The sequence below is a fragment of the Aedes aegypti genome, unplaced genomic scaffold (genome assembly GCF_002204515.2).
Source record: "Aedes aegypti strain LVP_AGWG unplaced genomic scaffold, AaegL5.0 Primary Assembly AGWG_AaegL5_hic_scaff_1347_PBJ_arrow, whole genome shotgun sequence".
NCBI classification, from domain to species: Eukaryota; Metazoa; Arthropoda; class Insecta; order Diptera; family Culicidae; genus Aedes; species Aedes aegypti.
The window spans coordinates 15,568-36,602 of record NW_018734780.1 but is presented as its reverse complement, the minus strand read 5'-3'; the positions used below and the strand labels follow the sequence as shown (position 1 = coordinate 36,602).

At 38.4% G+C, this 21,035-nt stretch overlaps 1 protein-coding gene across 1 annotated transcript; it reads left to right on the top strand.

Moving 5' to 3' along the window:
• The first annotated feature begins 2,991 nt into the window (after window positions 1-2,991).
• LOC110680421 (protein HIRA homolog) lies at window positions 2,992-19,366 on the top strand. The gene is given in 7 exon segments (XM_021856219.1): window positions 2,992-3,262; window positions 3,326-5,301; window positions 18,423-18,537; window positions 18,602-18,670; window positions 18,673-18,912; window positions 18,951-19,052; window positions 19,055-19,366. Coding segments are annotated over 7 exon segments (2,808 nt in total). The 5' UTR covers window positions 2,992-3,225; the 3' UTR covers window positions 19,324-19,366.
• The last annotated feature ends 1,669 nt before the right edge of the window (window positions 19,367-21,035 follow it).

Here is a 21,035-nt window from a genome sequence, read left to right as displayed (position 1 = left end):
TTTCCGGAAAATAACGGAAGTTTGGTTGAGATAAACTGTCGCGCAGAAAGTTGCGCTTTCGTTGGACGACATTTGGTTGCTACGGGAAGCGTAGTGAATCTTCGATCCGATGTAGTGATTCAGTGACAGAGTCTCATCGCTGGATTCGTTGCGAAACTCGTATTCCGTTTCCAAGCGCTCTTTTTCAAAATTTAACTCCATATCTTGTTTTTCTTTTCAGCTTGTCTTCGCATGAGAAAAATCTTCTGTTTATGTTCGAGCCGCTTCTTGTGCAGAACCTTTTCCAATTGCATGGCCCGTTTCTCCCTCTCTAAATCCTTTTCGAGCTTTCGGAGCTCTTCTTCCAAGCTAGATTGCAAATCGTTATCCACTGCTGGATCCAAGCACTCATGGCAAGACCAATCAACATACTTATGCTCTGCTGTTACACCCGCACATGCACAATGGTAACATCTTTTGCATTGATGGCAAATCATTCTATCATCTTCACCAAACTCAGAACGGCGGCATCCTGCACAACTATTGTTAATCTCTTCAAGATTTTGATCCGATCCAGGCATTGTATATAATATTCAAGATTGTTCGGACCACAGTTCGAAACTAAAATTTTCACAGCAGCGTTCAAATTGTTCAACAGCTTGAAACTAAATATATTTAATTATTATACTTAAATTTAAGGATATTTCAATGGCACTTAAGTTTCTCGATTCAGTTCAAGTTGCTCTGTTGCTGTAGGAGCCCTTGTAGAATTCTCGCTTCGATCTAGAAAATATCTTCTTCATACAATTCCTTTGATATTTAGTTAATTCTACTTACATAAATTCAATATTCTGACACTTTTCAATTATCCCTTAAAACTATCTACACTTTAATCGTTTGAAATACCGAAATATCTACTATACATTATTCTTTTTTACGTTTGTTTTCATTCATACATTCCTTCATTCCACTTTTCCTGACAACGTTCATTGTGACTGGTAGCTTGTTACCAATTGGGCTACCACTGCATATATACTCGCTTAGGGTGGTGCGTACAGCCAAGTTCGGAACTTTTGTTTTTCACCATTTTGTAAATTTACTTCCACTGCTGTAGTGCTGAAATTATACTATCGATATGACGAACATGCATATACCCGACCAACCAGTCTTCATAATTTTTTATAGATCTTTAACCAACGATGGCGATCGCTAACGGTTCAAAACGAATCTATATCGATCGCTATCGAAAATCACTGACTGGTTGACCGGGTAGTAAGCACCTGAGACGAGACTCGCGGAGACGTTCTTCTTTTTCTGCGATTGCTGAGTTTGTTTCTTATTCCACTCAGTGTTTATATATCATTCTTGCGCAAGCCGTTCAAGCTCTCACATGATCATCTAGGCAAAAAACTATTGCGTTTGCATCACACCGAAGCATAAACGGCATTTTGAGTAAAATTTCGTGCCAGCGAACGTAGCTGACATTATTAATAACTAGTATTGTGTTTAGATTTATCAGTATCTTTGGAAAAACTGATCCACTGATTTTGGTTTTACAAAATACTTTATTTTAAATACAATACTTTTCCACTTTTTCAGCCATAAAAACGACGGGCTGCATTTGACGTTTCATGACAGCCGAATCTGGGCTGCATATGACGTTGATATTTTTCCTCTTCGCGAGTCTCTCTCAGGTAAACACCACAGAGGTGGATCTATCAAAGTTATATGTAAAGCTAGTGCTGAACATATAGTATACGCATATGATCCAAAATGGCTCTACTTTTTGTTATTTTTATTTGATCGCAGGTGAACCTAAACAGTTACACATATAATACATACAAGTTCAGCACGGAGTCGATCTCATATGAAATATCCAATAAAATATTCTCATTGATTTATTTCAGTGTGGGACTGACTTATGATTCACGGCAGAATAGTCGCTTAAAATTGATCAAAAAAATAATCATTCCTACAAGATGTCAAGAAAATTATTCCAAGGCTATCTTGAATGAAGACAAATATCAGTATGGAACTGATTTCAAGAAAATTGTATCATGGTGTGTGAATATGTTTAAATATATTTGTCAGTTACGCCGTTATTCTGGTACTGTAAAATGAGCTCTCCGTAGATTTAATACACTGTAAGACTAAAGTACCCTTTAAAGGGTAAAAAAGTACCCTCTTTGAGAGAAACTAGTTTAACTCATAAAAAGAGTAAAGGGCCTGTACCCATTAAAGAGTAAACGGCTTGTACGTCAAACTGACGAGTAAATTTTACCCACTATTCGAAATGAATTCAGTTAGGAAAGAGAGTAAATTTTACTCTGTTTCTAGTTTCACGACTTATAATAACAATTTGAAATCAATTTATTAACAATAATAATAATGAATAAGGGACAAAAAAACAGCAGTTTTGCACTTTATTAGGTTCAATAAATATTGCTTTTGTTATACATAAAAGTAAATTAAAATTTCTGCTGCGGGGGATGCTGCGTGTCACGACCGGCTCTCGGCGTTTAGCCGCAGTTTCCTATCTGGTATCATGGTCCTGACTGAACGAACAGCAACGAAGTTTTTGGTTCTCATATCCATTCTGTAAAAACAACAGCGTATCTTTAAATGAGATGGATAATGTTTTCCGATTTTTGTACTCACCTGTAAATCTAGACACTTCTCCATTATCAGCGACCCAGACGCGACTCCAGTTACAATACGAACTATAGTTTATAAAGAACAGCTTCCGCCAAAATATCTTAAGAATGTTTTCACTCATTAAAGGGTAAACCATTGGAACTTACAAATGGGCAAAAATTACCCACTATGCAAAATTTTGAACTACTCTTTATTTTGACAGTTTCATATATCAGAAAATAGTGGGTACTTTTTACACTTTAAAGGGTAATGCCAGGTTTACAGTGTATAGCGTGCAACCCCGCAAGGCACTCAATATGAATAACGCCTCGCCGCCTTGCCTGGCGTTACGATGCCCGATAGCACAAGCTGTGTTTATGGCGCTTTTCGGCATTATGTTTTGTCGCTTTTTCCACTCCGAAATTGTGTGTTTGCCGCAAATTGCAAACATTTTTCTTCAATTTAGTGTAGAAATTCGTTAGAATAATGCAGTAAAGGTAGTGTAACTTATCGGTTAAGTAATGTATCAGACTTGCAATGCAAAAACTATGAGAAACAGTGTGTGATTAGTTGGGAAATTTGTGTTCCAAAACTTCGTCATCAGCATTCAACATGAAAATCTTGCAACCGAATTGGGTCCATCACGATGGTAATCAATGGAGAAGGTTCTTAATTTGAAAGTATGTCCTAAAGAATGCTTAATGTTTTTTAGAAAAAGCAATTTTTTCCATCGACATCCATCCGGGTGGGGAGAAGTTCGCCACCGGTGGTCAGGGCAATGATTCCGGCCGGGTCGTGATCTGGAACATGGCCCCGGTGATAAGCGAAGATGCGGAAAAGGATAAGAAAGTGCCACGGATGCTGTGCCAGATGGACAATCACCTGGCCTGTGTGAATTGTGTTCGATGGAGCGGAAGCGGAACCATGCTGGCTTCCTGTGCGGATGATAAACTGATCATGATATGGAAGAAATCCGCTGGGGGAGGAAGTTCTTTTGGATCAGCCAAAACGGCGGAACATTGGCGGTGCATTGCCACGCTGCGAGGCCATTCGGGGGACGTTTTGGACTTGGCTTGGTCCCCACAGGATCAGTACATTGCCAGCAGCAGTGTGGACAATACGGTCATCATTTGGGACGCGAAAGAATTCCCATCGATCGTCCAAGTCATGAAGGGCCACACCGGATTGGTCAAGGGAGTGACCTGGGATCCGGTCGGGAAGTTTGTTGCCTCGCAGAGCGACGACAAAACATTGAAGATATGGAAAACTTCGAACTTTTCGCTGTTCAAAACGGTGACGGAACCGTTTGAGGAATGCGGCGGAACTACGCATATTCTGAGGCTGTCCTGGTCCCCGGATGGCCAGTACCTGGTTTCGGCACATGCCATGAATGGAGGAGGTCCTACGGCACAAATCATCGAACGGGACGGTTGGAAGTGCGATAAGGATTTCGTAGGCCACAGGAAAGCGGTCACTTGCGTTCGGTTCCACAATGCGATCCTGCAAAGAATGGCCCCAAAGACGAACAAATCCCAACAGTATTGTTGCCTGGCGGTTGGATCCCGGGACAAGAGCCTCTCGGTGTGGTTGACTGCCTTGCAGCGGCCACTTGTGGTGATACACGATCTCTTCCAAGATTCGATCCTGGATCTGAGCTGGAGTCACAACGGATACATCCTTCTGGCTTGCAGCGGAGATGGCCACGTGGCTTGTCTTCAGTTCAGCGCCGAGGAACTCGGGACTCCTTTGTCCGAGGACGATCGCAACAGTTTGTACCAGCGGATGTACGGGAAGAATATCACCTTGGATCTGAATGGTCAAACCGGGAAGGATTCCCTAATTGAGAATGCAGAATTGCTGGACGTGTCTCAGAGTAAACTGACCGCGCCGACCTTGATACCTCAGCCACAGCAAAGCCAAGCTGCCACTACATTAGTAAGCTCAATCCCCAAGCCACCGCCATCATCTGGGTTCCAATCGTCCACTAGTCAGGAAAGCCAGCGGCCAATTCTCAAACAAATCGAAACCAAGACTGCCGATGGAAAAAGACGTATTACTCCCATGTTCATCCCGTTGAACGACGAAGCGGAAGTTCCGACCGCTGGAAGCAGTCAGTTTTCAAGTAGCAGTGCCAACAAGAGTTCCATCGTGACTGTCGAAAAGCGGCCAGAACCCACAACGACTGTTCCCGGCACGAACGGAATCGATATCGACATCGCCAACCTCACGGCCCAAACGGCCAAACTCGACAGTCGACTGAAAAAAGTGTCCAGGCCGGAGCCACCGGCCCGAGCCACCTTACCGTCAGAACCCGCAAACCCCTCAACGCTACCAAGCCCAGAAAAGCAACCGGTCAGTATTCAGCCGGTCTTGTCCGGGAAAGCCTCGCCCCTTCACGGCACCTCGGTCAAACCCATGGGCGACTATCGGATACAGGTCACCAATGGTGCGGTCAAAACCGGCTACGGTCCCCTGGGCAAAGTGGTAGCCAACCTGCTGAGTCTTCCCCGGGCGGACAAGAAGCTGTGGGAAACGGTCGTGGGATCGCCGGTTTCCAGCTTTTCCGTGTCCAGAAAGTACGTGCTGCTGTGCACCATGGATGGGAGCATCCGGTTTCTGGACATCCTGAACGGCTCGCCGGTGCTGCCGATTATCAGCCTGACCAGTCCGGTGGTCCACAGCACTTTTGTAAGTAGCGATTGCTCACGATCGGAACCGCCATGTTATCGAACTTCAATGAACCAAACATTTTCCTTCATGGGCTTTTAGTTTACACTCTAATCACAAAACTTTTTTTTGGGGCTTTGCGTCGCTGAAGTGATATTTTTGTGTGCAACGAGCATGTTGATGAAGTAGCTAATGGCTGCTTAGCCAAGGATGGATGATCAATTATGGTGAGCTTGTTTCATGCTTTAATTTCAAATGGATGACGTTGTGTTTGAATGGGCATCTAATTATTCCGAAAGAGGTGCGCTTTGCGAAAGAGGACCACTTGATTATTGAGTTGAAATCAAATTTAGGTTAAGTTCTGTGTCCATAAGTCCTTTCGTGGTGTAGGGGTAACGCGTCCTATCTAGTGAACAGGGAATCGTGAGTTTGATTCTCATCGAGAAGACGTGTAACTTTTTCGAAAATTTCACTTCAATTTGTCCATTTAATCCAATTGCAAAGTATATGTAATGTTTAGTTTTTTTGTTATTACATAATTTTTTTATGAAAGTTTTTCAAATTAATTTAATTTTGACGCTGATTACCTATACTTTGAGCTACGCTGTGACATAAAAAATAGTATTATTCGACTCAATAGTTGTTTTATAATAACCGTTTGAACGCATAACTTCTCTTAAATGAGTTGAATCTGGTGCACTGATGGTATCAGGTACCAGAAGGTCGACTCGGAATTGAGTGCAAGAAATATTCGTAGGAAAATATTAAATAGGTACTCTTCCAAAAATTCCTCAATTAATTCGACCTGGGCTTCGTCTTGAAGTTCCTCCAAAAATATCTCCAGTATATCATTTAAAGAATGCCTGCAGTTCTTCCAAACAAATTCTCGAATAATTTCTCAAGTAAAATCTACATGGATTTAAAAAAGGTTCTTTTAAGGTGTCACACCAGCTTATATTGCAGTAATCAATTCAGTAATTTCTCCGATCTTTCCTGATCAAATTTCTTCAGATGTTGACCGAAAATTTTCAATGATTTCCTGCAAGATATTATTCAGAGATGTGACTGATTATTTGTTTCGAGTTTTTTTTTTCGAAAAACTTTGGGAGCCAATCATGGGTTACTCTAGAATATAATCATGTTTTATCAAACCTTACCTAAGAATTTCTATCTTAAATGCCTTCCTAATTAAAAAAAGTTTTCCTTTGTTTAAAAAAACAAGCCTAGACATTTTTTGGAGACATGCCTGGAATGACTAGAAATATTCTTGGAGAAACTTCTCAAAGAATTTCTGGAAGAAATCCTAAAGAAATCTTAGGATGGATCTCTATAGTAATTTCTAATGGTATTTTTAGAAAAAAAAAATGTAAAATCTTGAACGAGCATTTTGTAGAAAATCCTGGAGAAAATACTGGTTGAATTCTTGAAAATGTTTCAAACGAGAATATTTCCTCCAAGATTCCTAGGAAAAAAACGATGACAGAATCATTGGATAAATTCTTGACGACTTAGGATATTCATGAAAATTTGCTGAAATGCCTTTGGAGGAATTCCTGACAGAATCTCTGAGGTATTTTCTATGAATATCTTTAGAAAAATTCCTGAACGCATCTAAACCGAAATTCTTAGAGGAATTTCTTAGAAAGCCCATAAAAATCACTGACTCGCCTTTTAGGGAAATCTTTGAAGTAATATCTGAAAATTTTGGACAAATATTAAAAAAGTATAACAATGCTCGTTGTCTTCTTATTCTTTTTCTTCTTGACATTGAAGTCTTCACTGGGACAAAGCCTGCTTCTCAGCTTAGTGTTCTTATGAGCATTTCCACAGTTATTAACTGAGAGCTTTCTTTGTCAGTGTTGCCATTTTGTATATCGTGTGCCGATGATACTTTATGCCCAGGGAAGTCAAGGAAATTTCCATTACGAAAAGATCCTGGACCGACCGGGAATCGAACCCATGCACCTTCAGCATGGCTTTGCTTTGTTGCCGCGGACTCTAAACCACTTGGCTAAGGAAGGCCCCACACCAGCTTGCATTACAGTAATCATTCCAGTAATTAATCTGATCTCTTCTAAACAAATTGCTTCAGGAATTTCGACCGATAGTTCTCTAAGATTTTCTGCAAAATATTATCAATTTGATTGATTATTTTTGTCGATTATCTTAGAAAGTTATTTAGGAAAGCTTCCGAGATTTCCTCAACAGTCCAGGAGTTTTTTTAGAGCACCTTACAAGTGATAGTTGAGAGTTACCTTAGAACATAGTCAAGTTTCATTCTTTCTTAAACTCTCTTATTAAACAAATGTCTGCAATAATCTCATAAAAATAAATAGTTACTGAACATTTTCTTTGAGACATCCCTGGAAATGACTGGACAGAACTAGAAGAATATGGATAAACTTAGAGACGACTCAAAAATGATGTCCTACGTTTAAAATAAATTAAACATCCTTCAATTATTTAATTTAAATCTATTTTATGAAAGTGGCGTATAATATTGATGAAACTGGTAGCTGTGATAGAGAAAAGTGATAGAATGGAAGGTATATCTGATGTGTTATACACATGAATATTACGAATGTTTATGAATGAAAATCGATATTAGTGCTGATGTGATATTAGTGCTAGTTGCAAAAAAAAGTCAGCAAAAGTGTGGCAATTATATGACAGTAAATAAAATGAAATGGGGACATTTTAATAAAACTATTTCGCTTTTTCGTATCTTCGGAGGAACTCCTCATAGATGGTTATCCTTAGAAAAATTCTTGAATGTATTTAAATCTTGGAGGGACTCCTTAGGAAGTCCATAAAAATCACTAAATGACCTTCTGGGGAAATCTTTCAAGTAATATCTGAAGCAAATATTGGACAAATATTGAAAAAGTACAACAATAGCCTATTTTGGTTCCTGTTTTGTCTCTGTTTGGTATATTTTTTCAGAAGGCTCTTAAGTTTTTCAAGACATTTTCAATGGAAGGTCCCAAAAGTCTCTCTTTTGGTCAAAATGGTCTCTAAGGTTACTTTTTTCCTTCTCTTTGCGATAACCAGGAATTCCCATAGTAATTAATCTGAAAACTTTCCGAAATGCTATTCCGGGATTTCCTTCATTGGTTTTCCTCCAATTATAGTTTTTGTTTGTGACAGCACGCCAGTAATAAGAACGTCCAAGTTTTTCATGACATCATGTAAAGCAAGTATAATTTGAGTGAGTTGAACTTGTGTTTGTACATATTCATAGCTTACGTTTAGTGTTCTTATTTCTGTTTAAATTGTGGTTTTCTGTTCACCCTACTGAATTTGGAGTTTAGCTTCTGCAATTGGATTTCAATTTTAAAATAGATTATCGTTTAGCAGATGCAATTAGATTTACCAGACGAGATCCTAACCGCAGTGTTAACGTATTACGCTACTACTACGTATCTTCAGCGAGCGGGTTCCACCTGTTCAAACATATCGTATTAGGATAAATAATGAAACCTAGTTCAAGCTACCTTACCAACGGTGATTTTTTTTCTGTTCAGGATGAACCACTGTGACCAGTTTTCTTTGATCTTTTGTGGTATACCCGTGTCCTTTGTTTAGTGCATGTCGTTCTACTCCATTAGGGGGACACGGGCAGTATGGACACCTTAAGGAATTTGCCTATTTTTACTGTAAAGACATGAATATTATACTGTTTTTCATGTGAGTATGCTTTTTAGAGTTCTTAAGCATTTGTTAAACATTGTTACAAAATTTTGAAAAAAAAAATGTTTGTTTCCAAAAAAAATGTTTAAAAAAAGCTTATATTTGGTAGTCACCATCAAGCTGGCGGGGCAAAGTGGACAACCTCATGGGGGGGGCAGTATGGACACCTTAACGTTTATAAGAAAATTGTTCCACGATCATTCCCAGAACCTCGAAAAGTGAAGTACATATTCAGGAAACCATAGTGATAGGTCACTGTGCCACTGAAAACATGATTAAAACCAGTATACGACATTATTAATAGTGATGCTTTCAATATTGCCTTCATATTAATTTTAATACAGAATTGACAATTTTCAACTAATTTGTGGTTCCGCATCATAATCATTGCATTTAACGCTAAATATGTTTGGATAGTTTTGTGTATGAAGTTACATTTCTTTCTCTTTAAAGTGTCAGCTCTACTTTGTCACCCGGTGTCCATATTGCCCCAACAGTATAATAAATTTTCATATAAGTATTTTAGTGTCTTAAAGTAGTCGGAAAAATCTACTATATTTTTGATTTTAGCATATATAATTGAAGATTCAATCAAGAGCTACATTATCGGCCAACTTGCAGTCATTTTCGTCTGAAACCTTATTTAGTGAGGTGTGAATGTTATAATTTTAGAACCCAATAATATCATGCTCAATTTTTTGGTGTAAAATCATTGTTTAAAATATTTTTTCTGAAATTTTAGTGGACAACTTATTTTTTCGACAGGCAACTGAAATATTGTTTGCATCTAAAGTGTAAAATTATTCGCATATGCAAAGATACAGGGGGTGTCCATTCTGCCCCGGGTGTTCATACTGCCCCCGGTACCCCTACTATTGAGAAATAATTAAGTAGTCGTTTTTATACAATTATCATTCTTCACCATTTTGCATAGAGCCTCTTAAGAAAAAGGTACCTTTTGGAGAAACCAGTGTGTCACCATGAAACTCTCAAAAGCGCGCCCTTAAACAGGTTCGGCCAGTAAGCTGGTTGAATGATACTGATTTTGACCATGCATCGGCACTCTATCAAATTATTGCTTCTACTTATAAGTTTCAAAATCGTTTTTTTTTTTGTAACTGTGAACAGGTTCCATCGCATTAGACATTGAGATTCCTTGAAACAAGAAGCTTATTTTAGAAGGTAGGAGGTCTGCTACTCCACTGATTCGGAATCGTTTACCTCCTAGATATCGAGAGATAAGCACTTGAACTCGGAAAGAACTGATTGAGTAATTTTTCCACTTCGACCTCCTGATCATCTAGGACAAATAGATGGGTCTTAGCGGCTTGTTACTTTTTTATATACTCTTCCGACCGTAACTCATAAGTATTAACAAGAACAGCTACAACAAGAGTACAATATGGTAGATCTGATCTCGTAATGCACCTCGAAAAGGTGATCCACTCGCGTTACGGGAAACCAACGGTGATTAAATCTCTAGCTAAGAGTGAGAAATACGTAAAAGAAAAGCTGCAGAGCTGTCTTGTCCCACGGACGAATATTTGGGGTTAACTTGAGAAAATACCCTTGTGTAACTCACTATTGGAACTATTTCTAAGCACTATAAGATAATGAACTCTACGGAACTCCTACGCAAATTTTGTAAATAGTTAGCTGATACTATTGACGAACTTCTGGCATGAATCCACGGTATGCTTTCATCCTCTCTCTTCTATTATTTTGCCGAATAGCATAGATTCAGTGACAGGCGGCCTGTTACTATGAAGTTTGTAGTTACCACAGCTGAACATCTCTTGTATACCCAGTGTAGTGAGAAGCGCCGACCGAGGGGTCGTTACACCAGGTGTATCAGATCTTCCAAAGGTTCCTACTGAACTTCTTCCAAAAAATCTCTGTAGGTTTATTCCAGAGTTTAAAAAAAAAATCCCTAAGTTCTTTTTTCCAGGAGCCCCTACAAGAATTCCGCAAAAAGTGCATGTATAGTTTTTTTTTTGGTAATTTCTCCAGCTATTTTCATATGAATTCCTTCATGATATTTTCGGATTATCGCAGGAATTGGCTCAAATTTGTTCTCGAATTCTCTCAGGAACTCCCTCCCCATAGGACGTGCAATCTTGCCACGATGGGTGGGCTTACCCCATTAGCACTTATATGGGAACCAATGACATGTCAAGTCGTGGTGGTATCACATCAGGAAATATTTGTTAATGCCGCTTCATCAACCATCTGGCATAGATGCATCAATCTTACGGATGTGATCCAACGGTTATCCTGTTACCAGGCATCGGGGTAACAGGAGCCGTAGCCACGCTTTGATGCAGATAGGTTAGATTTTGTTTATAACCATAATATTGACTAATGAGGAGAATGACTAAGGATCCATCGAGTAGAATGTGACACAAATGTTAATTTGTTATGCTTCTCTCGTTAAAATCATAATAAAAAAACCACATTTATTATGTTGGTATCATAAAACTACAACAACTTCATTCTCGCAAAATTATTATAAATAAATAGGGCTTAGGCGCGATGATGCTTTATTTTGTCATCGAAAAGTGGATCCGGACAATAAAAAATGACTTTCTATTTCTTTATTATTTATAGTATAGTTTCTAACACATAGAAATGTATTTACGACGATTCTGAATGAAAACAGACGAGACCAGATTTGAATATGAATAGATGTATAAAACAAACTGATTAAAATTATTATGGGCCAACATGACAAAAGTAGTGAACTTTAAATATTCAACTTGTCCAAGTTGTTGTCCATGTTAAAAAGGACCTTTAGCAATACTGACCAACGGGACTGAGGAAAAACTAGATCAACAGTCAACACATAAAGTTTCCGATGTCGTTGACCATAATCAGCGATGTAGTCAAAAATTCAAAAAACTCACTAAATCCTGTTTATTCCTAATACTAATAGCTTTCTTCCTTTCCTTCTTTTCATGTATAACAACTAACAACAACACCATCACGAGGGAGCAAGTGGTCTGTCGTATGTATCAAACGTCGTGTTAGGAGCCGAACCACATAGATCAGCACGGACACGGATCGAATTAACATCAAACTGAGGTAAAAACGATCCATATACGTCGGTGGGTATATTAAGACAGGGGTAAGTAACATTTTAATTTTAGCGAACGCATATTGTGTACACATTTCAGCCCCCCTACATTATTCACCCGCCCGATAATACCGTACAATAACTTTGTCTATCAATCTGTAAACTAACTTGAACATTATTGAATTGAATCTCATTTGAGAAGACCTCAGAACAATAACAATAAGACGAACATGAAGCACATCGATGACCAAACCAAACACATTTACAGTACATTTAGATTTGATACTTCTTCTCATATTAATATCTACAACTTGGATTCGATACTACAAGATGGCAATATGCGGACATTCATCTCTCCTAGAAATGTATTGTATTGATTAGCATTCCAGTACGACCTTCAGAAGATAAAGAATATTTAAAACCAAACACTTGATTCATATTTTAAAATTTATTCAAATCACGTTTCAGACTAGTAGCATAAACGACTAAAATACTAGAGAATACATGACGTACAATGACGAGGCACTCCAGATAGTTCTTGTTCGCGTATAGATGAAGACATTTTCATGTTTTTCACTTCAATAACCTTCATTCGGGAAAAAGGATCTCCCTATGACGTTTAACGATAAAACTTGCAACGATCGACGCTCCACCATTTTCATATAACGGTGGAAATTAGAACTAACTTGGAGGTGATGATTTGGAGGTTATTTGGCAATTTGGAGGTTAAAATCCCCTCCAAACATTAGCGGTTTTGCAGTGCGGAGTTGACGTTAGATGACGAATCGCTATATCGTTTGATACACGCGTGCGGTAAAAACTACAATTTTAGGGAATTAACTTAAGTGCTCGCACCGGCAAGACCAGAAATGCGCTTGATTTTACCATGTCTGTAGTTGGAATCAGATTGTTGTAAATATTTCTGTCAAATGTACCAGTAAATGCGGTGAATTCCATTGGTAGTTTTAAGAATGGGCGTAGTCAGTTAAAATAGTTATTTTTTACCACAGAATTTTTTCCCGTGTATACGACGATGTATAATTAACATTTTATGTCTACCATTGTAAAAAGATGCTTGGAAATGACATCTGTGCTACAATTTGTCAACATAGACTACTACAACATAGCTCTGTATGTTATTTCCAAAAGTGCATTAATTAATAACATATATTTCATGTCGTTTCTCCATGCGTAAACAAGAATCCGATTACTCAGAACTAAAGGATGACTATACAAACATGACTACGGGAGGGAACTGAAGCAAAAACAATTTAATAAAACTACTTCTGCACAATATTCAAACAAAATAGTGTTAAGCGGCAATATAGCCTATTCCGTCTAAATATTGGCAAAAGTAGAGGTAAAATTTGCACTACGGGGTCCAGCACAGACAAAGAAGCTGTCATGCAGCTCCAGCTGAACAACCCATAAAAAAAATTCTCCCAGGAACTGTGTTAAGAACTCTTCTAGGAATTCCTCAATAAATTCAATTTCTCCAGACATTAGTATAGGAATTTCTCTAACATTTCGTGACGGGTCACTCCTGCCGTTCTTGCAAACGATTTCGAGATTTTCCATCATAGATTCGTCAAAATTTAGTGCGAGGTTTCACACCTTTAGCGCTCAGTGATACACCAAGGATGCGTTCAATCTCAGCATGTTTTCTGTCACTCCGGATATGGTTGAATCAGCGATTCGTGAGCTAAAAGCATTCAAACGAAAGTGCCAAGCATCTTGAAAAAATGCTCTACCGAACTTATTTCTGCTTTTTGACGAAAGCTGGTTCAACGCCTCTTTGCTCCAAAGATTGTGTTCCAGAGCGGTGGAAGTATTCTTACATGTTTCCGGTATTCAAGAAAGAAGATAAGAAGAGATGCGGGAAAACTATCGTGGCATCAATCACTCTGCGCCTGGTTTCAAGGTTTTTGAAATAATTGTCAACGATGTCCTACTCTCCTGCTGTAAAAACTACATTTTACCTGACCAACATGGTTTCTACCCCCGAAGATCGATCTCAACTAACCTCACTCCCTTCGTATCTCTGTGTCTGCAGAATATGGAAGCAGGAGTACAAGTGGACGTTATTTACACCGACCTCAAAGCGGCGTTTTGATCGGCGTCGACCACTCCATACTACTTGCTAAATTAGGCAAACTTGGCGTATCGTCGGATTTGTTCACTGGTTCCAGTCATACCTAACGCACCGGAAGCTTTGTGTAAAGCTAGGTTCAGCGAATTCGGGCTACTTTACAAACACCTCGGGAGTTCCCCAAGGCAGCAACCTAGGCCGCTGTTGTTCTCCATCTTTCTTAACGACATTGGATTCGCTCTTCCTACTGGATGCAGAATTCTGTTTGCTGACGACATTCAAAATTGTCGTAGTTGTTCGCTGCGAGAACGATTGTTCTGGTGCTACAACATCTAATCTACACTTTTTTTGCGAATGGTGCGATAGGAACTTCGTCACCATAAGTGTTCAGAAATGACAACGTGATCGTTTTCACCGCAAGCAAAAGCCAATTATATTCAACTTAACCATTGATGATCTGCCACTACATCGTGTAGATACTATTCGAGGACCTAGGTATCACGCTAGATTCCAGCTTCTAACTTTTAAGCCCCATTATCTGGACACTATCGCCAAAGCTAATAGACAGCTCGGATTTATATTCAAAATTGCGGATGAATTCCGTGACCCAACCTGTCTCAAAGCGTTGTACTGTTCCCTTGTGCGTTCTATCATAGAGTTTGAATCCGTCATCTGGTGCCCATACCAAAGGGTTTGGATAATGCGACTGGGAGACTGTACCAAAGAAAATTTGTGCGCTATGCCCTTCGGCATCTGCCATGGAGAGACCCCAACAAGTCTGCCGCGATATGAACATCGGTGTCAACTGTTGGGTATTGACACCACTTGAGAGCAGAAGGTCTACAGCTCAATCAGTGTTTGTAGCTAAAGTAGGCGAAATTGATTCACCTGAAATTCTTGCCAATCTGTTAGTATATGCACCAGAACGGCCACTTCCGTACAAGAAGTTTCCTACATCTCCCTGCTCGGACAGTTAATTACGGATTACATGACCCTATTCTATACATGGCAGCACGCTTCAACGAGCACTATCACCACTTCGATTTCGGCTTGGCAACTTCTACATTTCGACAACGGATTGAAAGAGTGTTACGCGAGGAAGAACGGGAAGATATTTGATATTTGTTTGACGTATTTTTAAAGTGTTACAATTAAGTTATTCGTTGTATATGTCTTCAATATGCGCTTCAAAGAGTTGATTGTTTTTTTAACTTTAATTGTTCATTAAGACACATAGTCAGATGAATTGACAAATATACAAATACAAATACAAATAAATGCTACAGCAATTATTCGACCGTTTCTGCAAAGGTTCGTCAGGGATTCTGTTCGATGTATTTTCAAGAAATATCTCAGTAAATCCTTCAGGATTTCATTCAGGGATCCAATTGATTGTTTTTTCATTGTTTATTTAGTAATACATCTGAAAAAAAAACTCCAAGACTTCTCAAAAGCTAGAGAGTTTTTCAGAGATCCTCGCTAGAGTTCATCAGGAATTTTACAAAAGTTTCGACGAAGATTATTATAGGATGTAGTGTTTTAGCAATGCTTTCCTGATTTTTTCAAAGAATTACTCCAAAAAATCATCCAGGGATTATGCCACAAAAACTAATAAGAACTCTTTCAGGACTTCTTTCATAAATTCGACCAAGAATCCTTATGGAGCATCTTCAAAAATTACTCCAGCGTTGGATGAAACTTAAGAAAATACTATTCCAAATTCTATCGCATGGTTCCAAGGAATTTCTTCAATAAATCCTGCAGAAAATTATTCAGGGATAAGATTTATTATTGTAGCAAGACTCCAAGACTCATTCAAGGACTTGCAGAAAACGTTGCAGGAGTTCATCGAGAAATTTGACAGAATACTATTAGGATGTTTTCAAGAAACACCTCCTGGTTTAGTTCAGGAATTCAACCATTAGAGTAAAGGTTGGACAAGCGTTTCTCCTTGAGATGTCTAGCTCAATTCAAAATAAAACTTATAAATGCCATGGTGGTTCGAATGCTATTCAAGTATGGGCCTTTCATTACAAATATCATAAGATTCGATTGAGATTTGGAAAAGTTATGTTATTTGTTGTTGAAGATAAATCTTGTTCGATTTTCTATGTAAGGGCGTTTCTAGACTTATCATAACGATGCTTTGAGGTGTATTAGTTTTTACATAAATGCTTGGAATCCATTTTTGACCCATGGGGGTAACCAATATATTTTGGACCCCTATATATTTTGGACCCCTATAATATTTGGACCCCTATATATTTTAACCCCTTGGCCATTTTCCTGCAAATTTCCCAGTTTAAATCGAAAGACCAACTTAATTTCGCATGCCATTTGGAAAGATAGGACTATTCCGCACTTGCATCAACCGTTTGTACATAGAAAAAGTGTTTATTTTATCTGAAATTAATTTAATTTAATCGGTTCATTAATGCAGGCCGTTACAACACGTTACACACAGAAATTGAAGTCGTCAGAAATTTTCAAATGTAAACAAAAACTTTTTTCACATTTCTGAACTAAAAGCGTACGATTTCTTCGGTTTTCCACTGTCAATCGATTGATTAGACTATGGGCAAGCATATTATACAAACAGTGTCGTGGACTTTGTCGCCAAACGATAAAACATGCCGGGGGACCAAAATATATACTTTGAGGGTCCAAAATGTATTGGTGTGTCCAAAATCATGAAAAACAGTGCTTCACAATTCAATTATTTTCGGACGTTTTTTGGATCCTACATGACCGGTTGGGCATTTTTATCTCATAGAGGAAGTTTTCTCTACATTTTGACATGTTCTTTGACTTGGTTACGCTGTGCAATAATTAATTGGGATATAAACTAAAATCACTTTCTTAGGGGGTCCAAAATACGACCGTTACCCTAGTGGGGCAAAAAGTTCGAATCAGCGAGGTAAAAGTTTATCTATATATAAACTCGCGGTAAAAAATACAAAACTGCCCCAAATCCACATATTATCTTCAAATTTTAGCAAAATTTGCCTGGTAATGCGAAAAAAATCACCAAAATTACACATTCTCACTTAGTTTTGCGGGGAACTATTTTTGGGTAGGTTATAATTTACCCTGTTGTGGGCAATGTTTTGATGACATTTTTGGGTGTATTTATCTGTTAAACATAACTTTATAGCTGGTATTAAAGCATGTCTGTCGTAAAAGTGTCGATATTATGTGTTTAAGACAATCAGTTTTGAAACTATTATAACTAAAAATGGGTAATATGTTGACACAAATTTGTTCAGTAAAGTTATAGCCAATGTATTGGAGGTTCACTGTGGGTTTTTATTTCTTTCAATTGATGTTGTTCTTATGGAAATTTTGATTATATCACTAAGGTCGAACTTTTGCCCCACCTTACTCTAATTTATGAAATTTTGTTCACAACATCCAGGGGACATGTCTCAGAGAATTCCTGGCTAAATTGTTTGAGGACTACCTTGGAGAATTCTGGTTAAATTTGTCTTAGGAAGTTCTCCAGAATAATTTCTGAAGGTACCCTTAGAGAAATTCCTGGTTGAAATCTTTAAAGATTTTCTGCACGTATTTTTTTTATTAAACCCCTAGAAACATCTCAGGAATCATCTACGTAGAGATTGCTGTTTGAATTTTGAGAAGAACTCCTAGGGAAATCGATAAAATAATTAAATCAGTGAAAAGTAAATGCATTTTTTTTGCGTTCTTCGAAATAGGGTGGATTTCCTGTGGAACGTTTGGAGTAATTATTGGGGCTGTTATTTAAAAAAAAATCAGGTAGAACTCTTGAAAGTATCTTGAACGAAATTCTTGAAGAAATTCCCAACGAAGTCCGTAAAAGAGTCAATAAATTGATTCCTGAAACAAAATCTTTTGAACAATATCTGAAGGAAATTATGATCAAACACCGGAATTAATTTCCGATGGAAATTCCTGAAAATATACACACAGTGATACAGGCAGCCATACTTGTCCTAGTGTAATAAGGAATTCAAACAAATCTTAGAACATTAGTGAAATTCCGTGTCGGATTGTCTAATGAATCGTTATAAAAACTTTCATCTTCTAGTACCGTTTAATTCTCTTCGTTTTGTTGGTTCCTGTTTCGTTTACTTTTTCAGGCTCATGTCTCTAAAAATTATCATTTTAAAATACTTTCTCATTACCAGCCCTGAGTGAGGAAAATTTTTAAGTTCATTGAAGTTCGATAATAATGTCGTTTCAGGTATACCCGTGATTGCTGTTTGTTTCGAGGAGAACTGAGGAATAACGTTTTCGAATCTATATTTTCAGAGCTCTGATAGTCGATTGGGTGCAGTGCTGACGGAGAATTGTACCTTAAGGGTGTGGGATCTGAACGAGCAGTGCATCTTCCTCAAGGGCAGCTGTCAGGATATTATGGGCACAAGTAACTAATTTGGTGCATTGAAATGTTCCAGTTTCTAAAATTGTGTCCTTTTTAATAATTCCAGGCTATGCTTCACTTCTACACGTTTCGGATCAGGGTGTTCCGTTCATCATCCTATCCAACGGATCCTCGTTTCCTACAGCAAAAAACTGGAAAGCTGGCTGATAACCAACTCGACGGATCCCATAATGCGTCACGGCCTAATGACCACCAAACTGGGCTCGACAGCGCGTAACTTGAAAGCTTTCCCATTGGCCACGGTCCAGTCGTTCTGCAACTTCCAGCCAGTCACGCCAGGGAGCTTTCTGGATAAGTAAGTTTGTTACTACAGGCTTTAAATGAATTCATTTCAAACAATTTCCATTCAACTATCGTAGTCCCAATGTGACTGGCAGTACGAGGCAATGCTGGCGTTGTCGAGAACCAGATAAAGATTGCCGAAACCATAAACTCCCCGTTGGAGATGAAGCACTGGTACCTGATGTTGGGCTTCCAGTTGGCTCAGCACGGCACGGAAACAAGATCCGGCAAGTGTTGGACAGTCTGATGGGATCGCCTTTCCCTTCGGCGTCCGACGCCCCGAAAGAGTCCATTCTGGGCATCCCGAAGCACACGTTGCTGGAGGAAATCCTATCCCAGCTCAAGATGGAACCCAAGTGGCAGCGGATCTACATGGAATACACGGACCAGCTCAAGCGGTTCCAAAGTCAGCAGGAGAGTAGCGGCGACGACGTGGACATGCGGCCGCTAGCCGAGGGCCAAATCGAAAAGTTGCAGCCTCTGTAAGTACCGCACTTTTGTTCCACTGAAACTAAACGGTTAGAACGTATGACGCTGGGGGATTGATTGATACTAAAAACAGTCCGACAGCCATTTTATGACGACCATTGGTAGTATTATCAAGTTTTTAAATTTTGTAGACTGCTCCCGCAGAGTTTTGTGCTCTTAAACTCTGGCAAATTTGAAATTCTTTTTCCTTTCAACTGTAGATTTGAAAAATTGTTAAACTTTGGAACGAAAGGCAATGTTTGAATGTTTTTAACAGTCATCTACAACGGGCTGAAAATCTCTTAAATAAAGCTAGTAATAATAACACTCATCTATGAAGCAGCTAAGATGAATTCATTAAATGTATAATTTTGTTTAACCAATTCTTGGAGATTTAAGATTCAAAGTATAGCTTACAGACATTTTTTTTTCAATAATTTTGATCTACCGTCAAGTCACCATTCACCGTGCATTTAGGATAAATTTGCACTTTAAAAAATTATACAACTTTTCCAAATAATTTGAAGCGTATTAGAATACCACTACGTAGCGTACAATTATATAATAATTCAGGGAAAAATCTAAAACTAGTGATGCATAACTACAAATTACTCAAAAATTATGTTTTGAAAATTTCATGTTAAGGTCGCCTCGTACACTCAAAAAAATCCACACGTCATTGCTACGTGAAAACATATGTGGATTTTTTCCATACTACTTTTCACGTAGCACTTACGTGGATCATAAGTAACACAAAATGAACGCATGAACTCTTGAACTCGATCCGTTCCATCAGAGTTTCTCGTAACATCTACATGGATTTTCACGTAGTTTTTACGAAGCGTTTCAATCGATCCTAGATGTTATTCCATTAAAAGTTATTGAAGTATGTTTATAGAAGCCACCCTATTTTTCAAGTATTTTTTTCAATTCGAATAAATTGAACGATTTGAATAGACGTAATTATTTATTGAATACAGGTGATACAGACACATGTTGAATCGAACATTTATGGGTTTATGGGGAAACAAAAAAATCTGATAGTTTGCTGCATTGTATTGCTGGGTGTTGCTGCACAATAATGAAACCGCTGACTTCATTTGTAATGAAACCAGATCCATAATCCAGTTCTGAACACGAATTCAGTTGACTGTCACAAAATACTCTAATTAAGTTATAAATATCAACTATTTACAAACGCACTATCTCCGTTCAACTAATAAAAATCCGTCCACGGTCAGTCCCATCCGTAAATCTTTCGGTACTGATGTTTACTAGTTGACTCCATCCTGCTGTTCAACGTTTCCTAAAAGACATTGATAAAAATATTTGTTGGTATATTGATTGAGCTAGAATTCTCAAGAATTCAAACCACATTTACCTTGAAATCGAAATAAAATACGTTTTGCAGACTGTCCGCTCTGAATGTTCTTGGAAACATGAACAGGCTCCATCTTGAAATTTAAGCTAAACACAGAATGAATGCGATATGCAAGTGTCAAAATGAATTTAGATGGCTACGTAAATTTCACGTAAGTGCGATAGGTTAACTACAGTAAAAATGACCAAGTCTTCATTTGGTGTTTATATAGGTTTTGATAATCATTACCTTAGTCAGGTGAAGTCTAGACAAAATGAATTTGGAATGATCTACCTGCTTTTTCACGTAGCAGTGACGTGTGGATTATTTTGAGTGTACCGTTCTATGTCACCATTTACCGTGCACACTA